The sequence below is a fragment of the Podarcis erhardii genome (assembly GCF_964252035.2).
Source record: "Podarcis erhardii genome assembly, chromosome: 10".
NCBI classification, from domain to species: domain Eukaryota; kingdom Metazoa; phylum Chordata; class Lepidosauria; order Squamata; family Lacertidae; genus Podarcis; species Podarcis erhardii.
The window spans coordinates 57,392,275-57,415,719 of record NC_138500.1 but is presented as its reverse complement, the minus strand read 5'-3'; the positions used below and the strand labels follow the sequence as shown (position 1 = coordinate 57,415,719).

General features: G+C 43.5%; 1 protein-coding gene across 1 annotated transcript in view; it reads right to left on the bottom strand.

Annotated features, from left to right (window-relative positions):
* CPED1 (cadherin like and PC-esterase domain containing 1) overlaps positions 1–23,445 on the bottom strand; it is a gene marked incomplete at its 5' end in the record, with an annotated part of 117,460 nt that overhangs the window by 59,784 nt on the left and 34,231 nt on the right. Inside the window, 6 exons of the mRNA XM_081877864.1 lie at positions 917–1,021; positions 2,886–3,053; positions 4,369–4,441; positions 5,393–5,535; positions 6,022–6,178; positions 7,448–7,583. Of these exons, the coding sequence (XP_081733990.1) occupies positions 917–1,021; positions 2,886–3,053; positions 4,369–4,441; positions 5,393–5,535; positions 6,022–6,178; positions 7,448–7,583 (782 nt within the window). The remainder of the gene's footprint in view (positions 1–916; positions 1,022–2,885; positions 3,054–4,368; positions 4,442–5,392; positions 5,536–6,021; positions 6,179–7,447; positions 7,584–23,445) is intronic.

The window sequence follows — 23,445 nt, the reverse complement described above, 5'->3', positions numbered from 1 at the left end:
TGAACATATCAGATGACACAGTGATTCTTCAAACAGCTCTTGTTTATTCACAGGCCAGAACAGAACAGAACTGAAGGGTTCAGTCAGCCTGCTTATATAGAGCTCCAGGACAACGTAACTGTAACAATTTTCTAAAACTATCCAATCACTGAAGGTCACTTTCGATCCCTTATTTGCGTAACTATCTACAGTATCCCCCTGCTGGCCCAGGGTGAGAACTTCAGTACATAACACAGTTGATTTATAGTTGTAGAAATATTTATAGACTGCTTAATCATAAAACTCAGTAACAACAACAACAAATTTATTACTTATACCCCTTCCATCTGGGTAAGCCTCCCCAGCCACTCTGGATGGCTTCCAACAGAATATTAAAAACACAATAAAACCATCAAACACTAAAAACTTCCCTAAACAAGGCTGCCTTCAGCTGTCTTCTAAAAGTCAGATAGTTGTTTACATGGTGTACATAGTTTAATTACCAATAAACCAGTTAAAACCACAAAGCTGTTTAAAAATATACGTAAATAATTATCAATGGAATGCAAAATCAGTAAATCTTTTAAAGCAAATATAGCTAATTAAATTATACTACTGTGTAGGTTGAAATAAAAAATCAGCTGGCATAAAAAATGATAGTGAGAGTGCCTATTTAATGTCAATAGGCAGGGAGGTCAAAATGATAGGTGCTGCCACACTAAAAGATTTAATAAAACATTGTACGGCCCTTGTGAAATTACAAGTACACACTGATAAGTCTTTGTATCTCTTACTCGTTAAAAAAAAAAAGACATATTCCCCCCTATTTTCTTTCTCCCTGCTCTGGTGAATAAAAATCATATCAAAGGTATGTGGGGAAATGTTCGCATTGACAAAACAGACTTGCTATAAAACAAACCCACAAATGTTGGCTTACCACTTCATATTGTCCTAGATTCTGCAGCTCTTTCACAAAATTGATCAGTGGGTTTAGTTCTTCTAAAGTTAGACAATGGTCAGATTCCTTTGGGAGATGCTCTTGCTGTGAAAGGAAAGCAGAAGATCATAGGCAGTAGGGGAAGCCTTGGGTCCTAAGGCAAAGTACATGTGTTCTGAGGCAGACAGCTCTCTGCTACTGGCACCCTGACTCCTTGACCAATAAAAAGCTTTATTACTTTAATCTGTTGGGGTTTTATAAACTTGTCCTTTGCTGGAAGATGGACACATGCTTAATGACCACAACATCCAGAAGAAATCCACCTTGCATTGACTCACTGGACAGCTCCATACTTTTAAGGACCAACACATATTTCAAACACAGGACTTTCCCCCCAAAGAATGCTGTGAGTTACCCCCTCACAGAGCAACAATTCCTAGCATTCTTAACAAACTATAGCTCCCATATTTATTTGCTGGCAGTCTTGTGTTGTAAATGTGTAAGGTAAGAAGGTCAAGTAAGCCTGGACAGTTAAGTCCAATCAAAAGTGACTACAGGGTTGCGGCGCTGAAATATACTTAGAGTCGAGTAGGGATTTCATGCTCTTTATTTCAGCTCATAGGAACAGTGATTCATTTTCCCCAAAACCTCAGGCTTTATATACATTATTTACAAAATGAGTACCGTCTGATTGGTTGATTATGTTTCCCTCCTGGCTCCTGATTGGGCTGCTGCTGCTGCAGGCCAATCAGTTGTTGCATCCTAGTATCGTACTGGCCTAATAGGCTGATTAACTTCCTCCTGGGGTCTAATTGGGCTGCTTCTTTTGAGTTTTAGGATCCTACCTGCCTATTGTTCTAGGATCCAGGCTTAGTATGTAACAGGCACTCATCTTGCTTTCAGGCCAAGGGAGCCCTGCATTTGTCCACAGACAGCTTTCCGGGTCATGTGCCTAGCATGACTAAACTGCTTTGGGCGCAACAGAACACCGTGATGGAAGCCAAAGCACACGGAAACACCATTTACCTTCCCACTGCAGCTGTACCTATTTATCTACTTGCACTGGCATGCTTTTGAACTGCTAGGTTGGCAAGAGCTGGGACAGAGCAACAGGAGCTCACTCCACCGTGGGGATTCGAACCATTGACCTTCTGATCGGCAAGCCCAAGAGGGTCAGTGGTTTACACTACAGTGCCACCTGCGTCCCCATTGTAAGTAAATGTGTACTGGTGTGCTTTAAGTGTATGGTTTGGATCTGCCAGCTGAAATCAAGTAAGTGAGTTTAGGATTGGGATATTGGAGGCACAGCTTCAAATACATCCTAGAATCATAGAGTTGGAAGGGACCACAATGGTCATCTAGTCCAACCCCCTGCAATGCAGGAATCTTTTTGCCCAACATGGAGCTTGAATCCAGATTAAGAGTCTCATGCTCTGCTGACTGAGCCATCTGAGATATATAGGATAGGCTGAAATGGTCCATAGTTTGGAGGATTGTCAGCCTATACTTTCCTAACTTCTCCTGCCTGTTGAAGAAGGCCAAATGATTTTTTTTCATATAATAACAGAATGCAAACCATGTTCAGGATTGTGCTTAAAATAAACAGAATACTAGAAACGGGGTGAGCATACTATCTGAACTTATGAGATTCTACATCATGCCAGCATCATGTTTCTGGAACCTCATATCTCTGCCTCATAGCACAAGACACGACCCACCTCTGAGTTAAAATAGAGTAACATTAACATTAACCATGGTTAACACTGGTGCCAAGTTAAACCTGGTCGAGAGTAGCAGAGGATTTTTGAGAAATGGCTGGGTTGGCAGGAGTATAGCCTTACTCTTATGCTGGACAAACACAGAAAAGCACAGATATTTTACAGAGTGATCAGATTGTTAGGCGTTTTTTTTTTTTAAAAAAGCGACTAATTAAGTGTAATAAATATTAGATAAACAGATCTACCAATACCTTAATCCCTGTTGATCGGTAAACATTCTGCAAAGCCTCAAAGAAAGTAGAGGAAGATGACTGATTTGATAAGAGGATTCTGAAAGTATCTCCAAGAAGGGTTTCTTTAACAGTTTGGTCCTGAAAATCCGACTCTCCGTCAGCTTGAAAATCAAAGTGTTCATGTACCTAGGAAGGTTATTAACTTAAGGTTATTGACTCATTCGGAGATGAATATTTATCAAGTGCACTGCTCTCAGTACCTACAATTTGACCATAAATGTAAAATCCACCAGGGGTTGTTTATCAGAACAAAATATGGGCAGTGATCATATTGGGCTAGGAGCCCAAAGCAGGTCTGGGAGCCCAAGGGAGTTGCGTGTCGAGGTCCCCAAGCTACCTCAAATAAAACACAATTCACACAGAAGTTTTGTTTAAGGTTTTTGGCATAATTTTGGCCACAACTTTATTAAAATACAAAAAAATGTGAGTGGTTGCTTAGGCATTGGTTGCAACTATCTGTCCCCGCCCGAGGACAGACTGACATTTGCAAGCCTGCGAAGTCAGAAAGGGGAAATATTTTGGGGAGAAAGGTGGAGCTGGGTACCATGCCCTCACCTCTCCCCAAATGCTCCCAGGGGCTCTTGCGTGGCCCTAGCCCTTTGACATGGGTTAAGACAAAAGCATGGCGAGCCCCTGGATTCCTTTAATGGATTACCCTTGCAGCAGCAGCATTGGAGGGACAGGCACAGCCAATCCATGCCCCTCCACCAACCAATTCATAAAACCAATGCCTAACCGCAACCTTGCAAGTTGTGACGATTTGCTATGCAGTAGGCGGAAACCAAATGGCACCAGCCAATCAGCCAAATAAACAAAATTCTTACCGGCCCCTGCCCCAAAAGCAGGCGGCCCCAGGACAGGCATAGCAAGGTCAAGCGAACAACCCTAAATATAGGGAGGGTGGATGGGTGATCCAATGTGCACAGCGAAAAGAGGAAGCTCAACGGTGTGCGCAGGGAATATATAGCTTATGGCTGTCAATCACGAAATGACAACATCACATTCTCCCCAACGACAAGAGGAGCCCAATCACAATGGTGGCCAACTATCTTTTACCCGCCGAGCAACAGTGGGATGTCTTGTTAGACCCCACCGCAACATGTGCTCTCCATGAAGGACAACATGCTATGCCTTATATCGAGTCACACTGAGTCCATCTATGACACATCAACTGTCCCTCTGGAAGGGCTGACAACATGCATAGACCTTCAGCTCCAGGCTAAATTGACTTGCGGGGATGGAGATAGCCCTGTAAGGGTGATGAAGGTGTTTCATATTACTGTTTCTGGATTTACTTTTATGTTCACCATTCCAGTGTGATGCTTTAAGCTCCGTGGTTTCTGCAGTATAAGGAAACTTCACTGGGAATTCGTATAGGATTTCCTCTCGCTTAGCTGCAGGCAGCTGCTCATGTGGGAAAATGCTGCCGACGCTTGCTTACCTCAAGAAGAACCAGATCCATAGAGCGGCTGAGCCCAACGTCAAAGGTTAGCATCTGAAAGCAGGAACTGCACCTGAAGTAAGATGACAGAAATGAAGAGTTGGTTCTGTCTTCAAAGGAGGCAATGACCTAAGATACAGATTTCAAAATGCACTGCATCTCTCTCAGAAAGCCTCATTTTAATGACTGCCTGTGAGTAATACTGTTGTGAGGGGTCTTTCTTTTGTTTTTGTAGAGGGGGTGGAGATAGATTGTATGCATGAAACCAGGATTCAAATCCTGGAACAGCCAGGCTAGCTTCCTGGAGAGATAATGGCCCTCTAACTATGGGCCATTAAGGTAACAAAGGAAGTGACTCTGTGCCAGACAGAAAATGGGTGGGGGGCCCTCCTTCAATTCGCTGGAAGTTAGAAAGACAAAGGCCAGAATTGAGAGTCAAATTATGTGAACTAGAAACTGGAAGCTGGCAGCAGGGCAAAGCTGAGAAGGCAAAGAGTGAGAGCCATGTCTGATTTCTGCCAGAATCGAAGGCAGGGGCAATAAGAGAAGCAAGACCCTCTTGGGGCATTGAGGCTGTGAGCCCCTCCACTGTAGGCTTAAGCTGTATATATGTGTAAATAAACCATATATTATAAAGACACCACAATCTCTGCTGACCCTCATTTAGAGGAAACTAATCCCGGAAACCCTGGAATCTTGCACTGCTCAGAGATTGGGGTTGCCTGAAACAATACTTTAACCAGGAAGGAACAAAACACCTCGGAAAGTGTTCAGTGGCTTCAGATAGCAGATTCCAAGAAGATGTCTTTTAAAAAAAGAAGTCTTTCTCCTTACCAACAGATACTTCTTTCTGTATCTATTGCTGTTTTAGACTCTGAGCGTTCAAATAAACCCATCAAGGCAAAGCTACATGGCTCCATTATGTCCCAGACTTTGGAAGCCAGGTCCAAGGCACCCTCATATTCCAAAGAGCATCTCTAAGAAAATTCAGCTTATTTCAATTTGTGTGCTTCAATCTCCTTACTGGCTGGAGGTCTTTGGTCCGGAAGAAGAGGCTTCACTAAAAACCTCAGTTATCAATAAGAGTTTGGTTATTGCTTCTTTCATGTCTTCCAGCGCCTGCTGTGGGGAACTGCCTTTCAAGACGGTTTCGAAAAAGGCTTGCAGCTGCAAATGAAAAGGAAAAAAAATGCAGGAGTTTTCAAAAGCCTGAATTATGTTGCATTTCTTCATCTTCATGAAATTCGTGAAGCCCAGCAAGAGATGGGAGCCAAGATTATATCTGTAATATGCAGTCTGGCTGAAATACGGACCCTAACATACTATCAGCATCTACCGGATGCTGAAGTAACTGGCTGTACCACAATCCGGTCAAAGTCTAAAACGGTGAAAATGACAGACAGAGAAAAACATGGGTGGGAACTTTAAAAAGAGAAAGAGATTGTCCTATTGTATTCTGCACATCTCTAGCTGATTTCAAAATCTGAGCACTCTCACCCGTGCATTTATAAAGCCAACTTTCATTTCAGTGCACGGTGGATAAGATGCAAAGAGCTTCTTACACAAGTGGGGAAATAAAACAAACCAACAAACCAAGTGTTTTTCAAGCTCTTTGGTAATAAAACTGAAATGAAGATGAAAGTACAGGCTTACCTTGACTGAAAAGTGCTTCTTCTTGGGCGGATACCAGACGACAGCAGTTGAATGAATGAATGCCCGCAGAGGTGTTAAAGATGTCACCAGCACGTACACTTTGATGATGACTGAAATGTCTTGAATTTTAAAGGTGTCTTTAGTGGGTGACGGATGCCTGGAAAATGACAGCACAGTGTTAGGCAAGGGCTGCTTCCTTTCTATCAAAAGTTCTTCCCTTCCTGTTTAACTGGCACAAAAATGCCTCCCATTATGTTCCTCAGTGCTGGTCCAAACATTTTCCTGCTGAAATAGAGTCAGAATGGTACCCCACTTTCTGAGGACCCGTAGTTTTGAAAATATCTCACTGCACAATTCAGACACCAACCTTTGCCCTCTATTTCACAAAGCAGCAATATATCCCCAAAGCCTTGCAGAACTAGCGTGCTCCAATTTGGATACACCGGACACATTTTGACGCTATGTTAAAACCAGTTTAGCCATATGGTCGACATTTGCTTGCTTAATGCAAGCCATAGTTAACATTAGCCACAGTTTTGTCCGTTCAGATGACATGACAAGTTGTGATTGAACAAAAGCAGAAACGAAAGCCTCAGATGTTCTCCTTGCCGCCACAACAATGGGGGAGAGAAAATTGGTTGCATGTGAGCAGGGTCGCCAACTATAGGGGGCTCTGGGTGCCCGTGCACCCACAAAATTTTTGTTGTGGGTGCTCAGCACCTACACTGTGGGGCACACGACGCAACTTCTGGTGCCTCACGAAGCACCGGAAGTCACCTCCAAGGCCTCACGAGACCATAGAGATGCTTTCTAAGGTCTTGGAACCTGACTTTCAGTGGGACTGGAAGTCAGGTTCCGAGGCTGGGTGTGTGTGTGCATGTTACGTCATGACGTCACACACCCTGGGCACCCATAACCTGGGGCCCAAGTTGGCTCCGCTGCATGTGAGCATGGAACGATGATAGGCTCATTCACATAATACTTCACTATAGTTCAGTATAACACAGGCCTGAAAGACCTACATTGGCTCCCAGTACGTTTCCGAGCACAATTCAAAGTGTTGGTGCTGACCTCTAAAGCCCTAAAAGGCCTCGGCCCAGTATACCTGTCTCCACCCCCATCATTCAGCTCCGAGGGCCTTCTGGTGGTTCTCTCCCTGCAAGAAGTGAGGTTACAGGGAACCAGGCAGAGGGCCTTCTCGGTAGTGGCACCCGCCCTGTGGAACGCCCTCCCATCAGATGTCAAGGAGATAAACAACTATCTGACATCTAAAGGCAGCCTTGTTTAGGGAACGGTTCCTTGCAAATACCCCTTCCAGTTCCAAAACTGGCATCATAAAGGAATCCAGATACACCACGGGGAAATTGTAACATCTAGTTCAACCCATGGGGATGCAGTTATTAAGAACAGAAAACCAGTCTCTTACTGCTGAGCGTTCTCGATCGGCCGATGCAACATTTGTGTAAAACTTGCCCTTCTGTTATCATCTTGGGACTTCATAGTATGAAGAGGTACAATGTTTGATTCGGGGCAGGCAGAAAGGGCAACTGGAAGAGGCACATCTGAAACAACATCAAGTTGGAGAAGGAATGAAAACGAGAAGATTGTTAAAGTAGCTAGCGCCTCTCTTTTCAGGAACTGCAATGTTTTGTTATTATTTTCCGCTTTAACGTTTCTCCGTGTACACAGAGTGCTTTATTATTCCACCTTCTTACATTTTATTTATTACGCTCATTCTATGTTCTTCTTACAGGAGACGCAGAGTGGCTTATATAAGATTTCCAGTGGTGGAAGATTTTCAGACACTTTGTCAGGTCCTACTTATTTCAAAGTAGGAAGGTGTTGGTCTTCCAAGACCATCTGTGGTGGCTGATGCTCAATGAAACTGATGTGGAAGAAGACAGGGAGGCCAACATAAAGTGGAGCCAGAGTCAACGACATGCAGAGCCCACTAATTCTAGCTTTGTCCCCATCCCCCTCCATCCTGAGTCGTGCAAGGGCAACACTGAGACGAAGGAAGACAAAGCTGATAAGCAGTGCCACTCCTTGGACTGGATATAAGAAAAGTAGCAGGCAGGTGGGGGCTGGATGAAGGCAGAGGTGGCTGTGGCAGTAACTGCTGGGATAGCTTAGTCAGTAGAGCACTAGACTCTTAATCTTAGGGTTGCGGGTTCAAGCACCACCTTGGGCAAATGATTCCTGCATTGCAGGGGGTTGGGCTCTACACTTCTATGATTCTACAAACACTCTTATAATTAACGGTCAATTGCAATGGGGACTCTGGGATCTAATTTGCATATTTTATCTGAGAATTACTTTTTATTCTGTTTAATAAGAAATTTCGGTGGATATGATATATAATGCATTGGGGGAAAATGTTTAAAGTAACTTTTTCTAAAAATCCCAAAGCCTTTCTTTTAGGGATTTTAGGCGCTGAAATCCCAGTGGAGCAGAAAAGACTATATTTATGTATGATCACAGCTGTGCAGATGTTATGGGCCCAGGGATGGAAAGAAGATCAAGTCCCGATCAGAGAAGAATGGCAGATCAAGTTGATGGATTATGCCAAAATGGCAAAAATGACCAGAAGAATAAGAAATCAGGAAGACCAAAATTTTAATAAGTAATGAGGAAAATTTATAATTTATCCTGGAAAACACTGTAAACAGCTGAAATCGTTAGTAGGATTGGAATAACACTTCTAGTTTAATGGTGAATTTTGGACATAGTGGGGATGTAAAAGATTTGGATTATCATAAAAGATGCAGGAGGAAATGATTAAAAGTAGGACCCACAAAGGGGAGGAGGGAAGTCCAGGAGATTCTTTGGAATCTTGTTTTTATGTTGTATGTTGGATATGTGATTGTAAAACTTTAATCTGAAAAACCAAATAAATAAATTCATTAAAAAAACAGAGAGTAGGCTGAGAAAAAGACCTAACAAAGAAAAGAAAAAAAGAAAAAGTAAGAAATTTCAGTGGATCTGATCATGGTTTCACTGCAAATGTAGCGACTGCTGTTTTCCCCACTCCCTTACTTCGGATGATGCCATGGCCTTTGGCTAGCACAACAAAAGTTTAGCTGACTTATAATTAAATATCCATTGGACTGGGTTATAGGTCCCACTGACCTTAATGGGATCTATTCTGAAATAAGCACGCAGCGGATTGCACCCATTCAGAAAAAAACCAGGGAAAGTTTGGCATACCCAAATTCCTTGAAATGGTTAAACCCACAATTACGTTCTTGAGGCTGTGATCCGATATGCACACTTTCCTGAGAGTAAGCTCCACCGAACACTTTGGTAAGTAAACATGCACAAGGTAAGGCTGAGTCATATATTTCCATGATGGGGCTTATGATATGCTTTACACATTGCACAAAATGGTGGGATAGGAAGTGAACATATCCGGTGTTTTACATAAGTAATCGAACTGATGGAATGCTGCCAATTAGTTGAATTAAATGCTTCTGGTATAGCACCAATAAATTGCTTCACAGAAGTTACTGTATCTACAGTGATGAAACTGCGAAGGTATTGTAATGAGATCTGCCAGTAGAGGGCGTGCTCTCCCTTTCCCTTCCCCACGCTTTTGTGACAAAGCCTTTTTTGTTCATATGTGGTGTGGCTTTTTATTAACTGCAGCAAAGTCCATTTTTAGACATTTCTTAATGCTTAAGAGAGAAGTCAAGCTGTTCCTATTATTCCCAGATCTCATTACTTAGCATGAGACCACACAGTGCTAAGCTTATTAAGTGATTAATATAACTTCTACTTAAACAGATGCACTTTATTTCAATATGCCAATCTAAGAACATAATTGAGGCTGCAGGATGTCTAATTATTGCACAGGAATAAGGAATTGGTGACAAAATATTATTCAAAAGAATGCACATTCCAAAGTACCTTGGCAGATGCATACGAGGCCACAATGATCTGATCACAGTTATGATTATTACTGCCATGCTATACCATGAACAACAAGACTTATTTCAGAACAGGAGCAATGACATAATCACTCAAGAGCACCTGGGTAAGTGATGGTCTGTCTTTGCTTTGGGAAGTGAATTAGGGGAATACTGAGGTTTCCAAGTTTGCTTGCACCAGTTAGCATAGAGAAAGCCAGAGCACTATGTCAGAGGCTGGATACATCTTTCCTTTCTTTTGATGTGGCTCCTAGGTAAAGGTAAAGGGTCCCCTGACCATTAGGTCCAGTTGTGGCCGACTCTGGGGTTGCGGCACTCATCTCGCTTTATTGGCCAAGGGCGTCGGTGTACAGCTTCCGGGTCATGTGGCCAGCATGACTAAGCCACTTCTGGCGAACCAGAGCAGCGCACGGAAACACCGTTTACCTTCCCGCCGGAGTGGTACCTATTTATCTACTTGCACTTTGATGTGCTTTCGAACTGCTAGGTTGGCAGGAGCAGGGATCAAGCAATGGGAGCTCACCCTGTCGTGGGGATTCGAACTGCCAACCTTCTGATCAGCAAGTCCTAGGCTCTGTGGTTTAACCCACACTGCCACCCGCGTCCCTGATGTGGCTCCTACTTCATTCTAAGTGGCAGCACTTCTTAGCAAGATTGTTTGCATTTCAAATTTAAAGCTAAAGATTGAACTTCAGCTGGCTGCATAAAGCTGGCTGAAGATCTTTTGTTACAGATTAACAAAACTGGTGCAGTCAGAAGTAAGCAGCAAGAGGTTACTCCAAGGAAATGATACATAGGCTTGTGAGTTGAGGCCCCGCTCTGCGCTTTGTGATGAAATGAAACATTCTAGCCCAATGGTTGCCATTAATTTGATTCTGAATTGATTTTAGAATGAATCGATTTTAGGATGTTGTGTTACTTTTATTGTTAGCCGCTCTGAGCCCAGCTTCGGCTGGGGAGGGCGTGATATAAATAAAATTATTATTATTATTATTATTATTATTATTATTATTATTATTATTATTCTATGGACACAAGTATTTTAGGTTAATGGGCTAAAAAAGGCCACAACTTTATTGGTTACAGAATGTGAGTGGTATTGGGCTTAGGCATTGGAACTGAACAGACTATACAGTGGTACCTCAGGTTACATACGCTTCAGGTTAAAGACTCCGCTAACCCAGAAATAGTGCTTCAGGTTAAGAACCCTGCTTCAGGATGAGAACAGAAATCGGGCTCCGGTGGCGCGTAGTGTACTGTATATGGTTTGATGAATAAATCAGAGCTGGAGTCGTTTAAAAGCTACATTCCTCGTGCAGCAAAGTTATTAATGACTGAACAGCTTCCTTCAAATATAATAAAGCAAGTGCAATCAAATGACTGGAAGAGAGAGAGAGAGAGAGAGAGAGAAGTTCAGGAGAGCAGGCAGTTGTGACGCAAAGTGCTTCAGCAGATAAACAGGAATCAGCAGCAAAGGCAATATTTGAATGGGTGGTCCTGTCGCAAAGAGCATATACATCAGGGTATGCGTGAAGGGGACCAAAAAGGGTGAGCAGCTACTAATACACAATTAATAGAACCCAAGAAGATAAAATAAATTCATGAATTCCCCCTTCCAAAGAATGCGGCCCAAGTATTGTGGTTAGGTTAGATTTGAACCGCACTCTGAATAACGTTTCCTCTTCCTGAGTAACGGGACAAATGTTCTTCTGCGTTTGTTACATAGATCAAATCTTTTGTAAAGACTTCAAGAGCTATATCTACAGCTGCCAAATGAGCACAATATTTTATGCTTCTGATGAAGTGTGCTCTGGCCCACAGAAGATTATTCCACAATAAATGTGTCACAGTGCAATCCTGCTAGTGTAGTTTGGTGGCGGGGGGTGGGAGGGGAGAAACCCAATGATTCTTTTCTCTGCAAAAAGTATGAAGATCTATGTCCTGCCTAATGACTCATCCCGCAAAGGAGAATGTGTCAAAGTAAGAAGCCATTATGCCACCATAGGTTTATTCTAGGGTCTGGCTGTGAGAGGATAGTATTGGAAGTTCTTTTGGTATAGCTAGCAGCTGCTTTTGTGAAGGAACGCAGGTTTTTCCTCATTGGCCTGAACGAGAACACAGAGACACTACATTAGGATAGGAAGAGAATCAGAATGCCCGTGTAAAGGAAGATCTGTGGGTTTGTGAAAATCAAGAAGGCAGAAATGAGTGCCCCTCTATTAATTTGAATTTCCTGAACATTTCAGTCACAGTGCTTCCCTTTAGGAAGTCGAGAAACTTTCTCTGAAACAGTTTGCTTGCTGCCACGCTTGCCAACAAGAGTGAGAGATCCAATCAAATCAAATCACATTTTGCCTCATTTTACATCAGAATGGTACCCAGGTTACAGACGCTTCATGTTATAGACTCTGCTAACCCAGAAATAGTACCTCAGGTTAAGAATTTTGCTTCAGGATGAGAACACAAATCGCGTGGCAACAGTGGGAGGCCCCATTAGCTAAAGTGGTACCTCAGGTTAGGAACAATTTCAGGTTAAGAACAGACCTCCAGAATGAATTAAGTTCTTAAACCGAGGTATCACTGTACACATTTCTGAAGGCCTGGGCCACTCCCACTCCCAACGTGATTGGCTGTCTAAATTTCCGAGGTGCGAATCATGACTCAGAGTTTAAGGGCCAATGGCAGAGGCCCAAATTCTGAAATGTTCTGTGATTGGATATCATGTATCAAATCAGAACACAGGGGATCAGAATCCTTAATCCAGACTCAAACTCAGGGAAACACAGACCACTGAATACATAACACTGAGCACCCATCAGGGGCTTTAAGAGCCAAGCTACACAGTCAGTACATGTCAAATCCACCATCCGAGCCCCATAGTCCAAGCTGTGAAAGTTGGTGGTGGGCATTTGGGGGGAAGCCAATTTATTGAAGCACCAGTGAAAGGAGAAGATGCTTAATCCTTTTCTCCCTGATGTGATCAAAACCATATTTCTACAGTGTGCAGTTTGCCCCATTGGGGTGGGCGAAGAACGCATATACATGCAGTTATTCACATATGACAGACAACTATCAATCCAGTGTTTTATAGCAGAGAGCATTGCAGCATGAATTGGCACCCAAAATCCCTGACAAACATCAAGTATATAAGGAAAGTAATAACTGTGTCTTGATTCGTCTTTCCCCCCTTCTGTTATTTAATCCATCATATCCAAAAAGTCAATGAAAACATATCGATTACATTTCAGAGGACTGGAATGTGGTTAAAGAAGGCTTTAACACTTGCATCAGGGGAAACAATTTAACTTATCTCTCTGTATCCTCCCATGCCTCCTCTTTATTAAGAGAGAACATTGAACATTTTGTAAAGAGAAATTCTGATCAATTGATTATGTCTGCAAGCAGCTACATATTAGAAAGCACCTCATCCGAATGTTTGGAAAAGGTGCAAGAAAATCTTCATGCTTTTTTTTTTAAAATGGAACACAGCCTAACTTAGAGAGAAAAATACTTTCATTTCTCCAACCACAATGACCTAGCCTTTCGAAAAAGCTTGCACATACCAGTCAAATTATCTACTGAATAAGCTAACTGTTTTGAAGCACAGTTTTCTAATTATCCATGGTTTTCAAAGTGGTTAGGATGGAAAACTAGAAAGTGAAGGATGAAACCCTCAACCATTCAGCCACAATGATGGGATATAAGCTTTGGGAAATGCAGAATAGCATTCTCCAAATGATCGTGCTTTTGGGGGTGTCAGATAACAGCACTCTAAAATGCAGATACGATAAAGCACTGCTGTCTTACAGAAAAAAATGGCCTAGTGCTGAACTCCCCCTTTAAACAATAACTAGGACTCAACCTAAGTTCCCTTCAACTCAGTGAAGGTACACACAACAAAATGGTTCATAGGCCATTTTCAGCATGGTTCCCATGCTCTTTTATTCATGGTATTACTTCCCATATGGAAAATTTGGCATATTTAAAATGGTCTTGAAGTAACGAAAATCTCATTTGATCCATTGATCATTATTATGTGGATGCATATGCAACTGAAATGGTGCCATTCATGCACAAGAGGAAGGTATCAGCAGGCATGGGGAACCCCCAAGGTTTGCAGAAATATATTTAAAACATAGGCAACCTGCCCAGTGGGTGGGTGGGTGGGGAGGAAATACCCCAAACAGCCAAATGAGGACTGAGCAAGCTCAGTAGCTGTGGAATATTGACCAAATGTTAGGGAAATAAAACAGAAAACTCTGTGCAAGAGGGGGACTGAGCTAGACCAGGGGTTGTCAACCAGGTTTCTATCGCCCACTAGTGGGCGTTTCAGGATTCTAGGTAGGCGGTAGGAGGTTCTACGGCACAAGCTGAATCCTCCTTCCATTGAGCACTGGTGGGCGGTAAGTAAATTTACCATCAAGAAAGATGCATTAGTGGGTGGTAGGTATAAAAAAGGGACGTGGGTGGCACTGTGGTCTAAATCACTGAACCTCTTGGGCTTGCTGATCAGAAGGTCGGCAGTTCGAATCCCCGTGACGGGCTGAGCTCCCGTTGCTCGGTCCCTGCTCCTGCTAACCTAGCAGTTCGAAAGCACACCAGTGCAAGTAGATAAATAGGTACCACTCCAGTGGGAAGGTAAACAGTGTTTCTGTGTGGTGCTCTGGTTTCGGTGTTCCGTTGTGCCAGAAGCGGCTTAGTCATGACCCGGAAAAACTGTCTGCAGACAAACGCCGGCTCCCTCAGCCTGTAAAGCGAGATGAGCGCCGCAACCCCAGAGTCATCTGCTATTGGACTTAACTCTCAGGGGCCCTTTACCCTTTTTTTAGGTAAAAAAGATTGACTACCCCTGGGCTAGACTATCCGTGACAAGGACACGGGCTGGCTAGTTGGAACCCTGAACATAAGCACTCCACACTGCAACATTTTGTTGCAGGCCCACTTATATGTTAAAGTCCAAATGCACAGCAGTGTTTGTGACTCCCCCTCCCCCAATAATAAAATGCAAAACAAATCCCAGATCCATCTGGGTCACGCAGAACTAATCGTGCGCCTCTTTGGATTCCAGCCTTTGTTTTGAATAGGGTTTGAATTTAAAACAATAATGCTTCTCTGTTCCATGTTCCGTCTGAAGATTATCTAACAGCAGAACAATCTTTAGTTTTGCCGCTATGAACCCCAGCAAAATAGCCAGAAGGGCCAAGAGTGATGTGCAGCACAACAAGCTGCACTCTTCCGATACACAAACACACACAGAGCTAGGTTGATGTATGCAGGAATCAGGAGTCTTTACATGAAACCGAAACCTTTTACATTTTTTTGCAGGCAAATGCACACAAAAAAATCAGGGCTGCTGAGCATTGCACCAACTTTGGCCCTGAGTATTTATTCATTAGTAAGGCAGAACAGCAGCAGTAGTTCTGGTGAATGTCAAGCAAGGGTATGTCCCAGTGTGGGATGGCCAGGCAAGGTGCCAGTTAAGCTGGCTTTTCGTTTACTTCACTGCTAATTCTGCGCTGCTCCATTGCGGGGGAAAGCAGTGTCTTCTGTACAAACCTGCTCCTGCACCAACAACATTTTCAGCAGCAGGAGCATCAAGTGGAAAGGAAAGGGCTTCAGGAAGAAGGGGAACGGACTCCTTTAAACTAGGCCAGGTGCCAAGAATGTGGCAGTCACCCTTCTCCTCTAAACAGTTTCTCAAGGCTCTGTCACTATGATACAAAGGAAAACAGTACAAGAGGAAGCAAAATTTGCTTTCCCACCGTGGTCACCATGTGAGAATTCAGAGAATGTTGAGATTCTAGGATTTCAAATAGAGGCACTGGTGACAGGTATTTAGTGAAGCTACAAAAAAATATTTAAAATCCCACAGAATCTACACACATATAAAAAATGCTTTCTTTAAAAAAGTTTTGAAAAATACATTGAATTTGGCACAGCTCACCATCGCCATCTAGCATCACATTTGTGTATTGCGCTCTGCGACACATTTAAAACATTTCATTGGCAGCTGCGTAGCCGAGTCCAGAGTTAAGCAGTGCGGAGGCATATATAAACACATAATGGAAGTTCCATCGGTATATTGACAGAAAGGAAGAAGTTCTTCATGACAACACCATATGGTGTTGTTGTTTAGTTGTTTAATCATGTCCGACTCTTCGTGACCCCATGGACAAGAGTACGCCAGGCACTCCTGTCTTCCACTGCCTCCCGCAGTTTGGTCAAGCTCATGTTGGCAGCTTTGAGAACACTGTCCAACCATCTTGTCCTCTGTCGTCCCCTTCTCCTTGTGCCCTCCATCTTTTCCAACACCAGGGTCTTTTCCAGGGAGTCTTCTCTTCTCATGAGATGGCCAAAGTATTGGAGCCTCAGCTTCACGATCTGTCCTTCCAGTGAGCACTCAGGGCTGATTTCCTTAAGAAGGGATAGGTTTGATCTTCTTGCAGTCCATGGGACTCTCAAGAGTCTCCTCCAGCACCATAATTCAAAAGCACCAATTCTTTGGCGATCAGCCTTCTTTATGGTCCAGCTCTCACTTCCATACATCACTACTGGGAAAACCATAGCTTTAACTATATGGACCTTTGTTGGCAAGGTGATGTCTCTGTTTTTTAAGATGCTGAGTGATATATAATACAATCTATATAATCTTATCCTGACTTTCAGTAGAGATTTCCCCATAAAGAGCAAGCATAGTATCACCTGACTAAGAAGCAAACTACACATGACAATCATATGCCTGGCAGCTGTTGTTGTTGTTTAAATGGAAATTGCATTAGTTTAGGGATGGTGACCAATAGTTAATGGGATTTGAGTAGGTGGGCATTCCTGAGGAAAATCCATTTTCTGAAGCTAGTATTGGCTTTTTTTGGGGGGGGACCCCTTAATTTTTTTTGCCAGCGGGGGATTTCCTCTCAAAGCAATGATTCGTAGCTTGGTTCCAAGTGATTTCTGATGACACTCTGGCAATTTTTAAAGCAATAATTATTTGCATCACTAACTGTGGACGTGTGGGTGTTTCTCTTAGGAGGAAAGGAAGATATTTGGGTTCAGCCCACTGCTAAAAGAGACCTAAGAAACTTACAATGAAATGTAAAGTTAAGGGGTACATTTTACCACATGCAGTGAGATTGCAGGATATTTTTTTAAAAAAAGGGAAATGATATACAATGAACTGAAAAAAATGTTTAAAATAACATTTGTCAAAAAACCAGAAGCTTTTTTGTTAGGTATTTTAGGATAAGAGTTGTCAAGAGAAAAACAGACATTATTTATGCATGCTACAACAGCAGCAAGAATTTTAATAGCACAAAATTGGAAGATGGAGAAGTACCATCAAAAGAACAATGGTAAGAAAAACTGATGAATTATGCAGAGTTAGCAAAGTCAATGGACAAACTGCATGAAAAGGACAATAGCGATTTCGAAAAAGAATGGGAACCTTTTACAATATATCTGCAGAAACAACAACAAAATATGGACTCGCTGGCAGGATTTAAATAAACATTTAGAATTTTATTTACAGAGAACAAGAAGTATAACAATATGATAACACAATATTATATACAAACAGCAGAATATATCATTTGATGTAATAAACCAGAAATGGAAGCTGAGGGAAGTCAACAGGGAGGGGGGAAATTGAAAAGGGAATGTTTAGTAATGCTATTGGATATTTGTTATGAGAAAAGAAAATAAAAAAAAAAATATTTTTTTAAAAGACAAGAAATGTAAGGTTAAGGCAGCCGGTTATCGATCAACCTGCAGAAGGAATGAAGATGAAGATGACACAATTCACAGCTGACAGCACTAAGCAACCACCTGCTACTGTGAAACTGTAACTGGGAAGATGGGGGGAACTCTGTGATGGTCTCTCACATCAAGAAATTGCAACATATTCCAGAAAAATGGGTGGGGAAAGAAGGAAAGATCACCTCACCAATGGCTCTTGCTTCCTCTGACAAAGTGAAGCCAGATGTGGTGGCAGTTGAAATGGAATGTGCCCGATTAGCAAATTTAACTATGAAAATTTAACTATGAAATTTAGAGACCAAGAAGAGGCAGGTTTGAAAGAGGATTGCAAACCAATTCCTACATTTCGGGGGGGGGGGTTAGACTAGATGACCCTCGTGTCCCTTCCCACTCTACAATTCTGTGATTCTATGAATATTTGAAAAATCATTGTAAACATGTAAAAACGCAGGTAGGATTTGAATGAAAAGTGGCAGTAAAATATGTATTTGGGAATAATAGGAAAGGACGGGGAATAGGATAATTTCAATATGCAGCAACACTAGAAATTACGGAGGGGCAGCAGGGGCGGGGAGTCGACTGGTAATTAAATATCAGTGGGAAAGTATGTATGTTGTGTTAAATTTGTAAACTCTGGAAACTTATAAATAAAATTCAAAAGAAGAAGAAAGAAGAAGCAAAGCAACCAGAAATGTAGGTAGCTTCCAAGCCATGTCTGCTGAAATATACTCGGAGTTGAGTGTGAATTTCATGCTCTTTATTCAGCTCATAGTAGCAATGAATGAAACTTTCCCCAAGACATCTAGCTATATATATATTATTTATACAATGGGCCTCACGTCATTGATAATTCCGGGCTTCTCCTGTAGGCCAATCAGGTTGCGGATTGACCTCCTCCAGAAGCCTGATTGGCTGCTCCTGCAGGCCAATCAGATCGCTGATTCACTTCCACCTGGAGCTGAATTGGGTGGCTCCTGCAGACCAGTCAGACTGCTGCATTCTGGCTCCTATTGTTCTAGGATTCAGCTCAGCACATAACATCTGCCATGTCAATATCTGCAGTCTTTGTTGTTGTTTAGTCGTTTAGTCGTGTCCAACTCTTCGTGACCCCATGGACCAGAGCATGCCAGGCACTTCAGTCTTCCACTGCCTCCCGCAGTTTGGTCAAACTCATGCTGGTAGCTTTGAGAACACTGTCCAACCATCTTGTCCTCTGTCGTCCCCTCCTCCTTGTGCCCTCCATCTTTTCCAACACCAGGGTCTTTTCCAGGGAGTCTTCTCTTCTCATGAGGTGGCCAAAGTATTGGAGCCTCAGCTTCATGATCTGTCCTTCCAGTGAGCACTCAGGGCTGGTTTCCTTCAGAATAGAGAGGTTTGATCTTCTTGCAGTCCATGGGACTCTCAAGAGTCTCCTCCAGCACCATAATTCAAAAGCATCAATTCTTGCCTTCATTATGGTCCAGCTCTCAGTTCCATACATCACTACTGGGAAAACCATAGCTTTAACTATACGGACCTTTGTTGGCAAGGTGATGTCTCTGCTTTTTAAGATGCTATCTAGGTTGGTCATTGCTTTTCTCCCAAGAAGCAGGCGTCTTTTAATTTCGTGACTGCTGTCACCATCTGCAGTAAGAAAGTAAAATCTCTCACTACCCCCTTCTATTTGCCAGGAGGTGATGGGACCAGTGGCCATGATCTTCGTTTTTTTGATGTTGAGCTTCAGACCATCTTTTGCGCTCTCCTCTTTCACCCTCATTAAAAGGTTCTTTAATTCCTCCTCACTTTCTGCCATCAAGGTTGTGTCATCTGCATATCTGAGGTTGTTGATATTTCTTCCGGCAATCTTCATTCTGGCTAGGGATTCATCCAGCCAAGCCTTTCGCATGATGAATTCATCTGCAGTCTAGATACACTATTTTTGTTGTGGAAGATACCACAAAGATGAAGAGAGACACGATGTCTCTGTCAGGGCTAAGGGAGTGTACGGTGGCTGGCAGCCAAACTGAGCAGCAGACTCACCACATGCCGCCATCGGGCCGGAGGATGAAGGGAAAGGCTGCCTGTGGCAAAATTGTTGTTTTGAAAGCACGTTAAAGAAAAACACAGGGGAAATCGGGCTGACCCGATTGCAGAAGCAATGTGAAAAGTATTGCGAAAGACGGAACAAATCTAAGAAATATAGGCACTTATAAGAAGCAGTCACACTGCCATTATTTATCACTACTCATCCAAAACAACAACAACCCTCTGCTGATAGCAAAATCCAGACAAAAAGAAACACTTTAAACTCCCATCGATTGCAATGTGAGAGGTAAACATCTGCTTAAGCCTCTCCCATAAAGAAAATCAAATGATTTTCACACAGCTAGATCATGCCCTTAACTTTCTGCTTTGTTGTGCCTCACCCCTCTTAGGAAAACTCAAGTTTTATTTGTCTCCCTCTTTCTCCTCCCTATTTTGTTCTCTCATTCTAGTGGTGACTTCTCATTTTTGGAGCACAGCTATTAATTTGCGAGAAGGCATCGCATGCAGCGCACAAGAGCAACCCAAAGGAGCCCATTCCAATTTCCTTTCCAAGATTATGCACGTGACCCCCGGGCAATAAAACTTCATAATTCCAAGCCGTAATCCTTGCGCTGAACGCTAATTCGAAAGGTGCTGCCAGGAAAACTAAAGTTAAATCAACACAGCAGATACAGGGGAGGATATCCTGACTGAGGAGAAGAGCCAAGGGAAAATAGAGAAACAATAGGAAAGTGTTTTATTTATATTTTGAAATCGCTCCTCTTGAATCAATGTGCAGGCTATGTCCTTGTTTCTAAGATAACTCAGCCCCCCCCCCTTTTAAAGTTCAAGTATGGCTGAGGACTCTGGGTGGTAAAAACGAGACACTCCTTGGTGTGTCATTTGGCTGTGTGAGCCACTTTGACACCAAAACAATCCTATTCCTTTTATAATGTAATAGTTAAGTTCATTTCCCCCCTAGGTATGCATATCCGCCAACATTTCTCCAATGAAAATAGGGACTCCCATTCCATGATGATAATTTTACTATTTATACCCCACACATCTTGCTGGGTTGCCCCAGCCACTCTGGGCAGTTTCCACCATGTATTAAAACATTAAACGTTAAAAAAAACAAACCTTCCCCATACGGGATTGCCTTCAGGCAACTAGGGGGTTGGATAACTCTACATCCTCCCACATTTTTCCAATGAAAATAGGGACAGCCTAAGGAGAAGCAGGACATTTCGGGTTGAAATCAGAAAGCAGAACGGCTTCTCTAAATCCGGGACGCCCTTGGAAAATAGGGACACACTAGGGGCTGGGTATGCTCAACCATTAAAAAGATTATCCTTCCCTCTTCCCCCAGTCTTTAAAGCTTCTAGTACCAGGTTTGTGGTGGGCGAGTTACCACTTTAAAAAATGCCATGTCCATATCAATAGGTGCACAACAGGCAGAAAATTCAGATCATCATCATTATCATCATTTTTTATTTGCATGCCGCCTTTCCACAGTTAAAGAAACAATGCTCAAGGCGACTTACAGCATAACAAGATTTACATAATTACAAAAGTCATAAACAATAAATAAACCACATTCCCAAAAATGGGAAACAATGTCCACATAAATCTAAATCTAAAACTAAGAATACAGCATTAATATCACAGTTTAAAATGACATAGGTAAAAAAATAACAGCAATTTAAGCAAAAAACAAAACAAAACGGAGCCCTCTCTGCCCAGCAGCAACAGTGGCAGCAGTCCTTTATAGAGCCCATCAGGCCCCGCCCTGGGCCAGGTGTTGAGTGGCAGGACTGGGGCCCTCAGGCGCTGAGCAGGGTAGTCCTCCTGGGTGGTAGCCGCAGCAGCAGTCCGAATGGGCCTGTCAGGCCCTGCCCTGGGCCAGGTGGTGAGTAACAGGACTGGGGCCACTGATAGGTGGGCCACTGACATCATGCAATAATGCAGAAACTTACCCTAGAACAGAAGGGAGATCTGCCTCTGCTGGTAGATCTCGCTACCATTTGCACTAGATTCCTGGCAAGGATTCCTGGCTCCCAATTGTTTACCAATGGCAGTGACAAAAAGGAGACACCTTGTTGTTTTCCACACAGAGGAGCATTATGTCAGGAGAGCCTGCACATTCAGGCTGGAAGGGCATATCACTAACAGGATGAAGGAGAACCAGGCCTTAGGGCAAGCCTAGAATGGCCACATTCTCCTTTATCTGGCAAGGGGGTCTGAATTACTCTCTCATTCACCGAAGGAGGTGTGATGGGGGTTCATGGGGCTTTCCTGACAAGCCTTGCCCTCCAATGCAGCCACAACAAAGCCATCTGCACATATTGCTGGTGTGCAAAGGGGCACTAAGAGTGTAAGTGTGCATGCCCCTAGGACTCTTCCATGAAAAGGGGAGACCTTCATTGAAGCAGTGTCCCCCTCCTGCATGAGCAATAATTCAAGCAATGATTCTTCAACATCAGCTTCGTTGGACTGGTCATGTTGTGCCTGACGATCTTCCAAAGCAACTACTCTATTCTGAACTTAAAAATGGTAAACGTAATGCCAATGGTCAACAGAAGAGGTTCAAAAACTCTCTTAAGGCAAATCTTTAACACCAACAACTGGGAAACACTGGCCTGCGAGCGCTCCAATTGGAGAACAGCCTTTACCAAAGGCGTCATGGACTTTGAAGACGCTCGAACTCAGGACGCAAGGGAGAAAGATACAAAGAGGAAGGCACGCTTGGCAAATCCATACCGTGTTCATCTCACTCCCAGAAACCTATGTCCCCACTGTGGAAGCATGTGTGGATTCAGGATTGGCCTCCCCAGTCACTTATGGACTCACTGTTAAAACTGAGTTTATGGAAGACAATCTTACTCAGCTACAAGTGATTGCCGAAGAAGAAGAAGATGCATAGAGGCCCTTCCCACACTGTGAATGCACAGACAGCAGGGCATGTTTGCAGTGATGCTCGTCTGCTTGCTCCCAGGGCAACCACCAGACACACATGTTCTTTCAATGCATGGAGAGCTGTGCTGGTCCTGTGGGTTACCCAAGAGGCAAGGTCCAAGTCCGGTCCGTGGTCAAAGGTGCAACATGGAGGCAGTCCATAGTAGCTGAAGCTGGGTGCAGGGCAGGGAGCAGGGTGAAGTCAGGAACAGGCTTGCAAGCAGGAAGCCAGGGCAGGTCAGGAACAGGCTACCAACAATGTTGCTCCCGCAACTTGGGACTGGGCTGGCCGGTTTTTATCTTCCCCGAGGCATAGGGCAGCCCCAATCCACAGGTGACTCGCCCTTCTGGCCTGGAGGCAAGCACTCCTCCTGCGGGAACTTAGTTCCCTCTGCCTCTCTGCCCTGAGCCTCTGCAGCTCAGGAGAGGCTGGAGGGTTACTAGACCCAGAGGCAACCTCAGCCTCCTCTGACGGGGCTGAGAGTGGAGCACCTGCAGGCAATGGGTCCTCCATCACCTCAGGAACCAGAGCAGACTCAGCTGATGCCTGCACCTGAGGATAAAGCACAGGTGAGGACCCTTCAGGCTCATGCCCCAGCCCTGGCTCAGCTGGTTCTGGAGGCGGGGAATCCTGTGCAGGCTGGGATCCCTCAGGTTCAGCATCTGAGTCTGAATCCCAGGCCATCACAAGAGCACTGAATAGCTTTAATGCCTCTGAATGACCTTTAAGTACCGCGCAGAGCTGGTCCACACATGAGGCAGGGTAAAGCAGCCGCCTCAGGTGGCA